The 13,762-nt window shown below is 41.9% G+C and overlaps 1 protein-coding gene across 1 annotated transcript; it reads left to right on the top strand.

Moving 5' to 3' along the window:
• The first annotated feature begins 576 nt into the window (after positions 1 to 576).
• LOC123960680 (glutamine--fructose-6-phosphate aminotransferase [isomerizing] 1) lies at positions 577 to 13,527 on the top strand. The gene is made up of 19 exons (XM_046035586.1): positions 577 to 692; positions 2,616 to 2,723; positions 3,522 to 3,629; positions 3,767 to 3,892; positions 4,023 to 4,081; positions 4,172 to 4,306; positions 4,405 to 4,466; positions 4,549 to 4,628; positions 4,713 to 4,821; positions 4,958 to 5,121; positions 6,655 to 6,750; positions 6,983 to 7,080; positions 7,290 to 7,410; positions 7,760 to 7,917; positions 10,619 to 10,733; positions 11,087 to 11,214; positions 11,518 to 11,685; positions 12,017 to 12,178; positions 12,616 to 13,527. Exons 1-19 carry the CDS (start codon positions 686 to 688, stop codon positions 12,658 to 12,660), a joined length of 2,049 nt encoding a protein of 682 aa, XP_045891542.1. The 5' UTR covers positions 577 to 685; the 3' UTR covers positions 12,661 to 13,527.
• The last annotated feature ends 235 nt before the right edge of the window (positions 13,528 to 13,762 follow it).

Raw genomic sequence — 13,762 nt, 5'->3', positions numbered from 1 at the left:
TAATGACGTGAAGAGGCATTTATATTCTATGGTAAGACATTACAAAACAGAATCAGATATTTTTTAACTTTAAATTTGTTCAAATGTATTTTGATTTTTTATTAGAGAATACAATACTGATAGAGAATACAAAATCAATTTTGTATTCTTTATCAGTATTATATGCCTGGCACCACAGAGATGGCTTTGACATACAGGGATAATCTGTACGATTTAAATAATTATTTGAAAATTCATGAATAAAAGGTTTACAATTTCTTACAAGGTGGGTGGGTTGTGCTGGAGGAATAGTATTTCTAAAAACCCTTGCAATGTCCGTGCAATAAAGAGGCTTTATAGGCATCTGTCATTTTATTAGCAAATTATAAATGAACGCAAACATCGTGCTGCATTGTTTAGCTCGATTTTACTTTCATTTCCAGTTAACAGAGAGCATATGCATGCGCAGTCACGTCGATTTAGGAAATGGGCGGCCCACGGATCTACATCCTGATGCCACGTCAGGAGTGCCTGCGTCGGTAGGTGCAACCTGGTGCAACTTGACGGACAGTTCGTTCGGCCAATCAGAAGGCTGCATGGAAGAAGGCGGTTGGCTATGAGTCAGTTAAATCAGAAGGGGGTGAAACTTATCTGACAGGCGCACCTAGCTACCCGAGTGGCTGTAACTGACAGGCAAGCTGTAAACATGTGTGGTGAGTATTGAATAAATTCTACATGTGTCTTATTCCCTATTTACCAGAACACCAATATCTAATATGAAATCCTGTTAGCATCGCTGTGTTAGGCTAAATGTACAAGTCAGTTGAATGAGCTAGCTAGGGGTGGCTAACCTCAGTTAGCGAATATAAGATGCGCGCTGCTGATGCTGTTAGCTAACGTTAGCCAGATATAAAGCAACCAGTGTTTAATTTTACTGTACATGCTGTGTGATGTGAAGTCGACATGTGTGAGTGGCGTTAAAATGATGTCCGGTTCTCTTCCTGCTAACGCCAGACTGCTAACGTCGGTTGCGGTGACATTATGTCCATCCTGGAAGTAACTTTCCACTAGCACAAACCATCAACACTCTAGCGTTAAATGCTAAAGACATTGTTGTGAATGGAGTCTTTAAGGGCTTAAAATGAAAGCGTGAATAAAAGTGCCCGGTTGGATGTAAGTTAACGCTCGTTTATCGCTGTCATATTGCACTAACGTCGAACTTCTATTGAAAAAGTAACGTTACCTAGAAAATGATGCGTTTGGTCATGATCAGTTGCTAGTGATGTTATCTGTCAGTGCCCACTGATTTCTGACTCCTTTTTCTCACTCACTCACTCACTCACACACACTTGTGACTGATAAGTTGTAATGCATCACTGTCACTATAATCACTTAGTTTACTAGTCGGCCAGATAGACTTCCTTAGTTGGAAAATTTGGGATTCCAAAAACACATGCTTATCTGTAAATATCTACTGATTAAGATGTTACTTTGTTCTGATTCAATTTTTACTCCTGTTAAACCTATTTCTTAAGCAAAGGTCTTGTGATTTAATTTTTTTAGCCAGCTTATAACACTTTCCCTTTGCAATTTGGCCCTCATTACCTTCCTCGACCATCTGCTCTTCTGAATGAATCCTCTGTTGAACCACGCAGCCCTCTGGCTCTACATTTGCGTTGATCTGTCAATGGTTAGCTGTGTAACAGGGCTGTTTTTCATGCCTTTCCTTTAGCAAACACTCCTGTCAGTGTGAGTTACTCAATGGAGTCCAGTTTAGTAAATACACACAAACAACTGGCAGTCTGATTTTACAGAGTGACGCTCTAAACACTTTATAAATGATAAGCCTTTTATTTTTTATTTTTTTTTCCCCATGATAGTTTTAATGTGCAGTTGTGTATACTTGAATATAAGTATCTTGGACCAAAAGTGAAAATCTATATTTAGATGTCTTGTGTTATTGTGACAGTTACTTCCTTCACCACCCTTTCCCTAGGCAGGAGATATTATCTTGACAGACACCAGGTCTAGATACACTCTAGGCTTTTGTCTCTCAACAGGTCTTACATCCCTGACAGAAAACAATATCTGTTGTTATGACATGACCTACCATAGAGTTTTTATGTGGAAACCTAAATAGTATCCTAATAGAGGCTGACGTAACTAAATGGTCTTTCTCATTTCTTAAGGAATTGCATTACGTTCTTCTTGGTTTCAGCTGCCTTGACAGATTTGTTCATGTTATTAGTGTAGGTCAGAAATTCAGTATTATCACACATCATCTTCTGGTGTTTTTTTGTATTGTGACTGGATGATTTTTAGCATATTTTTGTGTGTTAGAGAACATTTAGATTTATTTATTGTTTTTTTGTTTGTTTGTTTTTTCTTTCATTATATCCAGATATAGGCCTATTCTTAGTAATATTTTGATATTGATGTCAGCCATATGACCCAGCCCTAATCACTAGGCAGCAGGGCTGCAAACGGCATTAAGCATTGAGCGTCCGCTAACTAACAATGTGGATGTACCTCTCCGACAGGCATTTCAGTCAACCTTCACTTTCAGTTGCACTTCTAAGCAGACCTTTGAAGTAAGAACCCAGAACTGAATCTTGACATTTTGTTTTACTCTGCAGGAATCTTTGCCTATCTCAACTACCATGTGCCAAGAACTCGCCGTGAGATCCTTGAGATCCTCCTCAAAGGACTGCAACGTCTAGAGTACAGAGGCTATGACTCAGCCGGTGAGAGATTGGCTTGGGGGGGGCTCGTAGCACTAGTACACTGTGTGTGTGTGTGTGTGTGTGTGTGTGTGTGTTTTTTTTTTTTTTAAATCCCTCAGGCCTCTTTCCTTCACTGTCTGCCTGTAGGACACTCATTCTGATAATGCCACCAAGTTTCTGATAGTGAGTGTAGCATTAGACTGATCTTATCAGTCACACTTATGTTTTGTTTAGTTATTCTAATGAGTGAGGAACAAAAAGCAACACTGATATTCGCTGCGAATTATTGAACAACCATTATGTAGATTCACCGCACCCCTAATAAAGCAAATTTACTTTATGTTAAGTCCCTTTTGTATTCCACACAGATCTTAAAGTGTAGCACACTTTTTCTTTTTCAACCAGTTGATAACAAGTAAAGTTTATTTGTATATCACCTTTCACAGATAAAAATCACAAAGTGCTTCACAATAAAATGATACTATAGCCCAGCTTATATGGGATTTTTTAGACATATACCGTGTGTAGTTATGTGACCTCAGCAAGATAACATGACATAAGGTTTAAAAATAACCTTATTTTATTTTTTAATAGAAAAGTACTTTAAACAAAGTACGGCTGATTGTGTCAGCTAATTAGTGGTATTCCAAACACAAGTATAGCCAACAGGGAAGTTGCAGAGTGCCATTTGGTGGACAAAATCTGCAACTACAACAAAACACAATTGAAGGATCAGTCTCTGTCTCGAAGTTTCTTTTTGTTGTTGTTGTCGTCATTTATCGACTGTAATAAATACCTATTTTTTTTTTTTTTTGGCAGGAGTGGGAATTGATGGTGGCAATGGGAAGGAGTGGGAGTCAAACGCCAAGTCTATCCAACTGATCAAGACCTCTGGAAAAGTGAAAGCTCTGGATGAGGAGATCCACAGTAAGCTAAGATGTAGTTGTTCATGTAACAAGAATAAATCAGCAACAAATGAATGGTTCATTTCTCATCCTGTATACTGTGGTACAGTTGGGATACTTAATATTGTCTGTGCTTGGTTTTGTTTTTTTGACCTCTAGAACAGCAGGATGTCGACCTGGACGTGGAGTTTGATGTTCACCTTGGCATTGCTCACACCCGCTGGGCTACTCACGGTGTACCAAGCCCAGTTAACAGCCATCCACACAGATCTGACAAGACAAATGGTTAGTGGTGTTAAAGATGCAACGCTAACTTGCTCAACACTTTACCATATATTCCACAACAGCTCAGTCAGTTTCACCTGGGTGCAGGGATCTCGGTATCTAAAGTTTATGACAATCTTTCGGTCTGCAGAGTTTATTGTCATTCACAATGGAATTATCACCAACTACAAAGACCTGAGGAAATTCTTGGTGAGGAAATTTCTTTTATCATCTATTCTTCATGTCTTTTTCATCACAGACAGGTGGCAGAACTAACTCACTCTCTCCACATCTCCACAGGAGAGCAAAGGCTATGAGTTTGAATCTGAGACTGACACAGAGTCCATCGCCAAGCTGGTGAAGTACATGTATGACAACCGGGAGAGTGACGACCTCAATTTTTCTACACTGGTGGAACGGGTGATCCAGCAGCTGGTAAGGCCACGTGAATGCACAATGCTTCTCCTGAAGTGATAGCAGATAGAAGAGCCTGTCTGATGTTTTTTTTTTTTTTTTTTTCTTCCACCGGGCAGGAGGGAGCTTTTGCCCTGGTCTTCAAGAGTGTCCACTACCCTGGAGAGGCAGTTGGCACAAGGTACACTCTCACTAAAGCTGTCAAACTGTTGTTAATACAGATATTGGTTGTTGTTGACTCATAAAAAAATGTTGCTGTGCAGGAGGGGAAGTCCCCTGCTGATGGGAGTGAGGAGTGATCACAAGCTGTCCACAGATCATATTCCTGTGCTCTACCGCTCCTGTAAGTTTAAAATTCAGTTTTTAGTCTAAGTTAATCCACACCTGAAGTGTGACTGAGGCCCAGTTTTTCTTTTCTTCTACTCAGCTGCTAAAGACAAAAAGGGCTGCAGTGCCCTACCCAGGGCAGACCAGGACACCTGTCTGTTCCCTGTGGATGAGAAGGCTGTGGAATACTACTTTGCCTCTGATGCAAGGTAAGCAGATGCCTGTGTCTTTGCATCAACCTTTTCTACACCGCCTTTAAGGTTCTCCATGTCCATGCATCTCCGCTTTATCTGTGGAGTGCAAAAGTTTTGATGTCGTTTTTTTTTTGGTCCGTCTCTTTCTCAGCGCTGTGATCGAGCACACAAACCGGGTGATCTTCCTGGAGGACGACGACGTGGCCGCCGTGATGGAAGGCCGCCTGTCCATCCACAGGATAAAGCGTACAGCTGGAGACTATCCAGCCCGCGCCATCCAGACCCTGCAGATGGAGCTCCAGCAGATCATGAAGGGTAGGTGGTATGTCAGCCTTTGTTCTGTCTACCCCCACCATACATGTCTCTAAGCCCTGTTTGCAAGTAAATCATTGGGACACTGCCTTGTAATTTTGTCCTGAACCCTGTTATTATTGTGAGTATTAATGGGAGACTGGCTGCTTAAATAGCTGAACAGGCTTTTTAACAACCAGCCCATAGGCCATTCTTTTCATCATCCAGGTAGTTACAACCCTGCTGGATTAGTTATCAGTTTTAAGAAAGCATTCAGATGACATCTCAGTTGTGGAACTATGACCCTCACTTCCCCCTCTGTGCCTGAGGTGACACACATTTCAGTTTGTGTTTAGGAAGACAGTGAAGCATTTATTGCTTTGATTGACACATGATCTGAAATTTAAATTGTAAAAACTTTATTTAGTATTTACATCAGTTGAACAGAGTTGTCTCTTTTTATAAAGCTGTCGTTGTCGAGTTGTATGAGAAGATTAAATTCCGTGTCTCCAATCTCATATAACATTGCAACAACATCTTGTTGTTTTAATTGCACAAAAACTATTTTTCATCACAAAATTTACAAATTGCCTTTTTTTAAAGGGAGGCTGTGTGCCAGGTTATTTCTTCAGGATAGTCTTTATGCCAAGCTAAATTAATTGGCTGCTTGTTCCAGCTTCATATTTATAGTCCAGACGTGGGATACGTAATGATCTGCTTATCTAACTGTCATCAATCAAGCGAATAACACATTTCCCAAAAGGCCAACCAAACTACTCCCTTAATGGGGATTATGGCTGCATTATCATTATTTCACTAATTATAGTATTATTTAATCTGCTGAATATTTTCTCGATTTAATCATTTAGTTTGTGAAATGTCAAAGTAGTTAAATCGCCCATTGCAAGTGTGCAGAGCCGAAAGTGATGGCTTTAAATTGCTTCTCTCTTTTTATTTTTTGAACCAAACCCAAAAAACTATTTAATTGTAAGTATGAATTTTTGTATTTCCTCCTTTCCCACCGACTGTTCCTCAGTGATCCAGCAGAGGGCAGAGGTAAACTGATCTTGGCCGGTATTGACATTCCTTTGTGGTCCTGTCATTACTCAGCCACTCTCCTCCCTTTCAGTTTCTGGAGCCTTTCTGCTGAATAACCTAATTTGCTTGACCCAAATTGCTGTCAGAAGCAGGCTGACAAATGCTCGCATATTTCAGTGCCAAGGTTTATTATTGATGGAAAAACACTATCTCCTTGATGTCTCATGTTTTGTTGTCCTTCATTTAAGCTGTGATTTGCACTGTGGCTCTGAATATGTTGACAAAGCAACAAACACAAACTAAAACATTGTAAAGAGTTTTCTTAATCCTTTGGGAGGCTGTGGTTTGCATTTACAGGTACTTCATGTGTGTCAACATGACCCTTCTCAGACAGCCTCATGTGTGCTCACACTTTATAAAAAGTCCATCACCATGTTCTTAAGAGACATTTAGTTGGGGGTTTTTATTGTTTTTCTAATGTTGGAAATGTTCCCCTCTTTTCTGATCCTCCCACCACAGGCAACTTCAGTGCCTTCATGCAGAAGGAGATCTTTGAGCAGCCAGAGTCTGTGGTCAACACCATGAGAGGGAGGATCAACTTTGACAACAACACAGGTTAGAGTTGGGTCTAATTATTTTTCTCAGTGAAGCATTGGCGTAATAACACAACTTATGAGGACACTATTTTCTATTCTGCCTCTTTATGCATTTTGCTCAAATGGCAGCTAAACAGAGCTACGTACATGTTAAAATAAATCTTCTGTCTCAGCATTCCCTTTTTTTTTTTGTTTGATTGTTAATGACGTGGAAAATAATGATGGGTTGTGTGTTCGGTTTGCTTTTTCAGTGATCCTGGGTGGACTGAAGGACCACATCAAAGAGATCCAGAGGTGTCGGCGACTTATCCTTATTGCCTGCGGCACCAGCTACCATGCCGGTGTGGCAGTGAGTAGCCACTATTACTAACAAACTGCTTTTTCTTCTTTGATCAAATGCGCATTATGGAAACATGTCTGTATTGCCATCACACTAAAAAAACATTTGTATTGTGTAGACACAGGTATGAGGTTTGTGTGCTGGTGTGTTCTCTGCTCTGAGCTCGACTGGCTTGTTTTAACAGAATGATGCTGAGCAGCGCTCTTTTGCTTTCACAGACCCGCCAGGTCCTGGAGGAGCTAACCGAGCTGCCTGTCATGGTGGAACTGGCCAGCGATTTCCTGGACAGGAACACTCCCGTCTTCCGAGACGACGTCTGCTTCTTTATCAGCCAGTCAGGTGGGGACGCCGGTGCCATCTGGACTTGATCTAGTGCACATTCCCCCATGTCCTCCACTTTCCGTCCCTGGGAGCCACTCTGGTTCTTACTGATTTCTTTTCTTGAGCTCAGCTTGGGTGTTAGCAAATTGTTAAGTCAAACTTGTACAGCACAGTGGAGTTTTCTGAATGTGACGGGAGGGAATTGGTTTTTTTTTTTTTTGGTGGTATTTACTTTTTGCAAAATACATGTGGTTTTTCTGTGAAGCTGTTTTAAATCATTTCCTTGCAAACTAATAAATCATCATAATTTTATTGTCAGAACTGTTGCCTAAACTGTTATGTTTTTCCATTTGTGCTAATCCTCCAGGGGAGACTGCTGACAGCCTCATGGCCCTGCGCTACTGTAAAGAGAGAGGAGCTCTGACTGTGGGCATCACCAACACAGTGGGCAGCTCCATCTCTAGGGAGACAGACTGCGGAGTCCACATCAACGCCGGGCCTGAGATCGGAGTAGCCAGCACCAAGGTAACCCACAAATGTGTTAATCATAAGACTCATTTATCACACAACGTCTCATGTATTCGGTCAGCTGGAATATCTGGGAAATATCTACTGTATCTACAACCATGTTTTTTCACATAAGGTGTAGGTCATACAAAATTTCCTTCTTCCCAGGCTGCTGCTATAAAATATTTAAATAATTCTCTTGCCTGAAATTATTACAGTAATTCACAATAATCCAGACTTTGTTTTATCTGCAACAAATTTGATGGGCAATTGATCAGTTGGTCAGTTTTTAATGGGGGGGAAAAAAATGCCAAAACTGATTGGCTCCAGCTGCTCAAATGTTAATTTGCTGGTTTTATGTCTTCTGTGATATGAAATTTAATATCTTTTTGGTCTGAATTCAGCCTTGGTCTCATAAACGCAGGTCTTGCCATTCAGTTTGAATGTGGGTGGTGTGTTTAGTCTGTGGCAGTGGGGGCCGCAGACAAAGTAGAAGGGGGGGGGGGGGAACGCAGCGACCTGCTGCGGAAAAGATGAAACCGAATCTACTTTTGGAGAAACACAACCCGACATCACGTTGCAGTGGCCAATCCGGCCACAGTGGTCTACAGTCAGCTTGAAATACCACTGAAACAAGGCGCTATCCAAATCATGGACCAAACTATGATACGTCACCTGGTTTATTTCTTGTACCCAGCAGGCTTGCAGTCTACAAAGTAAATTAGCAATACCAAGAAGCTTTGTTTGGTTTGTGTTTGAGCGAGAGATGGTGACAGCGGTGGTCGAGCGACCTAGAGTGTGAATGAGGAGAGAAAGCGCTGGTAGCGAGACAGCTGGTGAATAAGATGAGAAATTATCTTCTGATTCTGGCGGCTAAGTTCTAAAGCACAAATAAACATACCCATACTGCTGCACAACCCTGCAGCTAATCAGCACGTGCCTGACTTGGTCTGAACACGCTGTTAGAAAATAATCGTCAGTTGCAGCCTTAGTTTTAATTGACCTACACCTGCCAGTTTTATAACTTTCACTTGAGGATGTTTGTCAATACTTATGGACAAGACTGACCAGTTGGTGACAAATCAGGTGGATGTAAACCACTAACAGAGATTACTATAAATTACCAGATACTGCTCACCAAGCCTCATTACATATATTGCTCAATTGAGATTAAAATGTATAATTTCTTTTGTCTCAAGCACATGTCCATAGGAACTGCCACATTTTAGTTAGAAAGTGCAACTCACATCAAATGAACCCAACACCCACTGACCCTGAATGAAACCCAGATGAAAACTCCATTGTGAGTCTGGCTTCTCCTCTTGGAAGCTGACATCTTCCTCCTCTCTGATCCCACGGGGAGAGGACTGATATTCTCATCTCAATTCATGTAAAGCTAGGATCCTTTGGGTTTTTTTGCCCACCACCACCACCTCACTCCCGGTTTGGATTCAGATGCAGAGCAAAGAAGTAGTGGGGAGAGAGATGGGAGCAAGTCCCTCCCTGGCCCAGCCCTTGGGCTTGGCTCAGCGACTCTAGCGCTGCTCCAAAGCCCCTGAGCACGCCTCGGCGACGCCATCATTTACTGCTTGGCTGGCTGGGCCACACACCCACACCCAGCTCAACTAAATGCTGCACAACCTAGCTCATCAAATCACCGGAGAACATGTATCGCACCCAACTGCTAAATGACTCCAAATTCATCTACTTGGGCTTTATTTCTTCTTTTTTTTTTTTTTTTTTTTTTTTTTTTTTTTTTCTTTCATGCATTTGAGGTTGTTTTTGTATGAACTGGAAGGGGGGGGGGGGCTTTTCCATTTACTGTGATCATATTTATAAGATTTAAGACGTGTACAAAATACTTTGATGTTAACAAAAGGCAAATCCTTCTGGCAGGTCAACTGACAGGGAATGGGATAAGGACTGCCTTTCTGGATTACATAACTGTATCCATTGGGAATTTACAGGGTTACAAAGTTTGTTTTCTCATCCTGAACTGTTTTTTGCGTGAGGGAAATCCATTCACGTGTCAGCTGTATGTAAGGGTGGTCACCTTTTTTGAAGGGTAACAGTTGGCATATTCTGCACGAAAACCACAAAAAGAAGTTGGTGACGTGAACACAGAAAAACACCACAGTTTACTATGTGGATTGAATATGTTGCCACATCTGACCAAACAGCGCACACTGTCAAGAGTTCTGAGAGACTGTGGTTAGCGTGCTGTAGGGGGAGGGGTGGGCAGTATAAATGTTTTACAGCTATTTTCTTGGCCTTAGACACTGGCATTTCTGAGTCTAGAGGGTCCCGTGAAATGGCTTGGCTTCACCCGAGCACTGATTAAATCTCCCAAATGGGCATGGAAGGCCTCCAAACGTGAGATGAAGGAACACAGAGAGAGAGTGAGTGGGCGGTGATGACGGCAGGCATGAAGTCTCAGATGTGCTAGGGTTGTGTGCTGTGATCTCTGATGTGGAGTTGTGTGTTCACCAAGTTTTCCAGGATGAGAAGCGCTAGCTTTTAATGCTGCTTGGCATGCACTGAAACCCACCTCTCCTCCTTCCATTTCTCATCTGGTGCAGATTATTAGCTGGAGACAGTTCACTGTGAAAACAGGGAGATGAACTATAAAAAGGTGACTCAGTCATTGTATAGCCCCACCTCTCAATATAGTGCTATATAGATTTATAACACTCAGCGTTTCTGACTTCTTGCTCTGCAGGCCTACACCAGCCAGTTTGTTGCCCTGATCATGTTTGCACTCTTGATGTGTGACGACAGGATTTCCATGCAGCCGAGACGCCGTGAGATAATCCAGGGTCTGAGAGTGCTTCCAGGTAAATCAAGCCACGAGTATTCTTGTTCAGCCAAGGAAGTCTGATCACATGAGAGAAAATGTATAGGGATATGAAACCAGCGCTCCAGTCACATGTCAAGTACATCCAAAGTACATTGACTTCTAATGTTTGTTCAAACAATCCTCTTGGAAGATGAAGTAAGTGATGAGAGGGAGAGCAAGAGAGAGGGAGGGATGGAGGACCAGCTGTCAGCTGTCAGCTGTAAGCACATTCATGCTTCTCTGGATCTAAAGCATATGATGGCATGTCCCTAATGGTAAAATGTCCCTGCCCAACATTTTTAGTCAAGTTAAGTTTTAATCATATCTGGTTTTCTGTTACGTCTGTGTTAGATCTGATTAAGGAGGTCCTCAGTTTGGATGATGAGATCCAGAAGTTGGCAGAAGAGCTGTACCAGCAGAAGAGTGTACTGATCATGGGCAGAGGCTACCATTATGCTACCTGCCTGGAAGGAGCACTGGTGAGCAAGTACATCCTTATTTTCTGCCAGCTTATTGATTCTTCTGATGTGAGTCAGTAATGAGAAAAGTGTCATAAATATAACGCCAGGCTACAATAAATATTTTACCCTTTTTACTCTTAAGACACCAAAAAGATGGGATTTCGGCAGTGGGTGATATGATAGATAATTGTCTCTAACCTCCTTTTTGAAAAGTAAAACACTGAGCACAGCAACTTTTAGAAAAGCAGTGTAAGTACAGATATGGACTGAGGTGTAAGCTGCAATGACAAAAACTTGCTTAGATTTTCTTATCCTGTGTAGAAAATCAAGGAAATTACATACATGCATTCAGAGGGCATCCTGGCTGGCGAGCTGAAACACGGCCCACTGGCCCTGGTGGATAAACTCATGCCGGTCATCATGATCATCATGAGAGACCACACCTACAGCAAATGTCAGAATGCCCTGCAGCAAGTGTTTGCCCGCCAGGTAAGAGACACACACACACACACACACACACACACACACACACACACACACACACCATTTTAAAGTCCCTGAACGTTTTACCACAGCACGTTCTGCATGTTAAGCTCATTTTCACAGTCTTATCTGTGCCACGCCTCTGACCTTCACCTCAGTAAATACAAAGGAGGGGCTCACCTCAGTGTGACATCATTGCAATGCAGTAATCTACAGCACATGTGGGTGTGAAAATCAACTGATGGGGAAATTTGGGGGGGATCTTTTAGATTCACCTTTTTTGCAACTCGTATCGAGGTTTAGCATCACATTGACAGATGATCTGCTTGATTTACAGGGCCGCCCCATTGTAATCTGTGACAAAGATGATTACGAGACCATCAAGAACTCCAGCCGCACCATCAAAGTGCCTCACTGTGTAGACTGCCTGCAGGGCATCCTGAGCGTCATCCCACTGCAGCTGCTGTCCTTCCACCTGGCGGTCCTCCGAGGCTATGACGTAAGTGCTGGTCCATCAGGCTCAGCTGTAACTGAACATGACTGTTTAGCCAGATGAGATTTAAAACCTCATCTATCACTTAAGACGCAAATGCAGTAAAATATCAGTTTCTCAAATCCCACATCTCCGCCATTTGCAGCCGCAGTCAGTGTTCACATGTGTGGAAAATAGTCATAAGAGTATACAAGAAGTCTTACAGGATATCAGAGGTCAAAGTAAACAGCTAAACTGAAGTACGCCATATAAACATAGCCAGTGTTGATGCTGGTTTTGGACATAAAATAAATGCTACATTTGGCACATAAAAGTTCTTTATGATTTTGGTAAACGTACTTGATAGTTTGACAGTAGCATTAAGTCAACATCAGAAGGTGTGTATTACTTATTGTCCATTTTATATGGTCATGTAGTAAATGACCTCTTCTGTTTGAACACAGGTTGACTGTCCAAGAAACCTGGCCAAGTCTGTGACAGTAGAGTGAGCGACACCACCACATTCATCACCTAACAACAAAAGCCTGGCGGACACGTATTCAAACACACATGGATGCGGCGAGGGAGCGTCTGTATGCAGAAACCAAGAGAAAACTGTCTCGTTTGTGTCTTGTGTCATGGCTGTTTTTTAATGCAATCTTTCACTCAACCGTTGTTTATCTCACTGTTGTATATCATCTGTATATCACCGTTTTATTTTCTTTGGTGTTGGAGTTGTGGTGTTTGTGGTGGCAGGTCTGGGCTAGCACTGACTCTTTATCTCCATTACTCTCTGGGTTTGTGAAGCCGTAGCAACGGACAGTGACCATTAGCGTTTATTCACTTTCACGCTCAAAACCCTCCATGTTTATTTGCGCTGATTAGTCTCACTGGGAGCATCTTGAAGCAGTAGACTGACAGAAGTTAGGTTTTAAAGACCGTACTGGCTTTTTTTCTTCTCTACTGCAATGATTTGTAGTTGGGATATTTTTCTTTTTGGCAGCTAATCATCTGAAGCATCTTCACTCCACAGTTGAAGTAAGCGACAGTCTTAAATCATTCCAAGCCGCAGGTCACCACTTCATAATTGCAGCGTTTCTCTCTTGGACTTTAGTCTGAGGACGCATAACTTCTAGCAGAAGCAGCATCACAAATCCGATCACAGAAAAGTGTGTGAATACACTGTCTAAAATGTTCTTGGGTAGGTTGCAAAAGTTTGTTCTTGTCTTAAACCTTAGTGTTTCGGACTTCAGACCCTTGTCTCGGTCGGCGAGAATAAGCCTCATTTACTGGGCCAGTGTGACCTTTTGTTGCCATAAACAGTTTCTGCATTTATTCTTCTCTGAACATTATACTCTAAAGCTATTTGTGCACAATTTAGTGTTTGATTCTTATTTTCAACTCTGTTGCCTCACTGTTCAAAAGAGACTTAAGTGCTTATAACAGGTCTCTGCTTTACATTTACATTTAAACTGAAAGCTGAAGTAAATCAAGCAAGATGAAGTTACTAACCTTAAGTAGAAGTTGCACCCAGTTAGCAGCCCATGGCCTTCCACCATGACATAGCTGCAATACTGGGACCATTTGATGCATTTTTTTTTTTTTTTTTTT

Source organism: Micropterus dolomieu, linkage group LG21, assembly GCF_021292245.1.
Source record: "Micropterus dolomieu isolate WLL.071019.BEF.003 ecotype Adirondacks linkage group LG21, ASM2129224v1, whole genome shotgun sequence".
Lineage (NCBI taxonomy): Eukaryota > Metazoa > Chordata > Actinopteri > Centrarchiformes > Centrarchidae > Micropterus > Micropterus dolomieu.
The sequence above is the reverse complement of the archived record's forward strand: the minus strand, read 5'-3'. Positions and strand labels throughout refer to the sequence as shown.

Excerpts from the sequence above, each read along its gene's own strand:
- LOC123960680 (XM_046035586.1), top strand. Across the intron at positions 3,630-3,766 it reads TCTGGATGAGGAGATCCACA|AACAGCAGGATGTCGACCTG; the intron begins GTAAGCTAAGAT and ends TTTGACCTCTAG. Across the intron at positions 7,918-10,618 it reads TCGGAGTAGCCAGCACCAAG|GCCTACACCAGCCAGTTTGT; the intron begins GTAACCCACAAA and ends CTTGCTCTGCAG.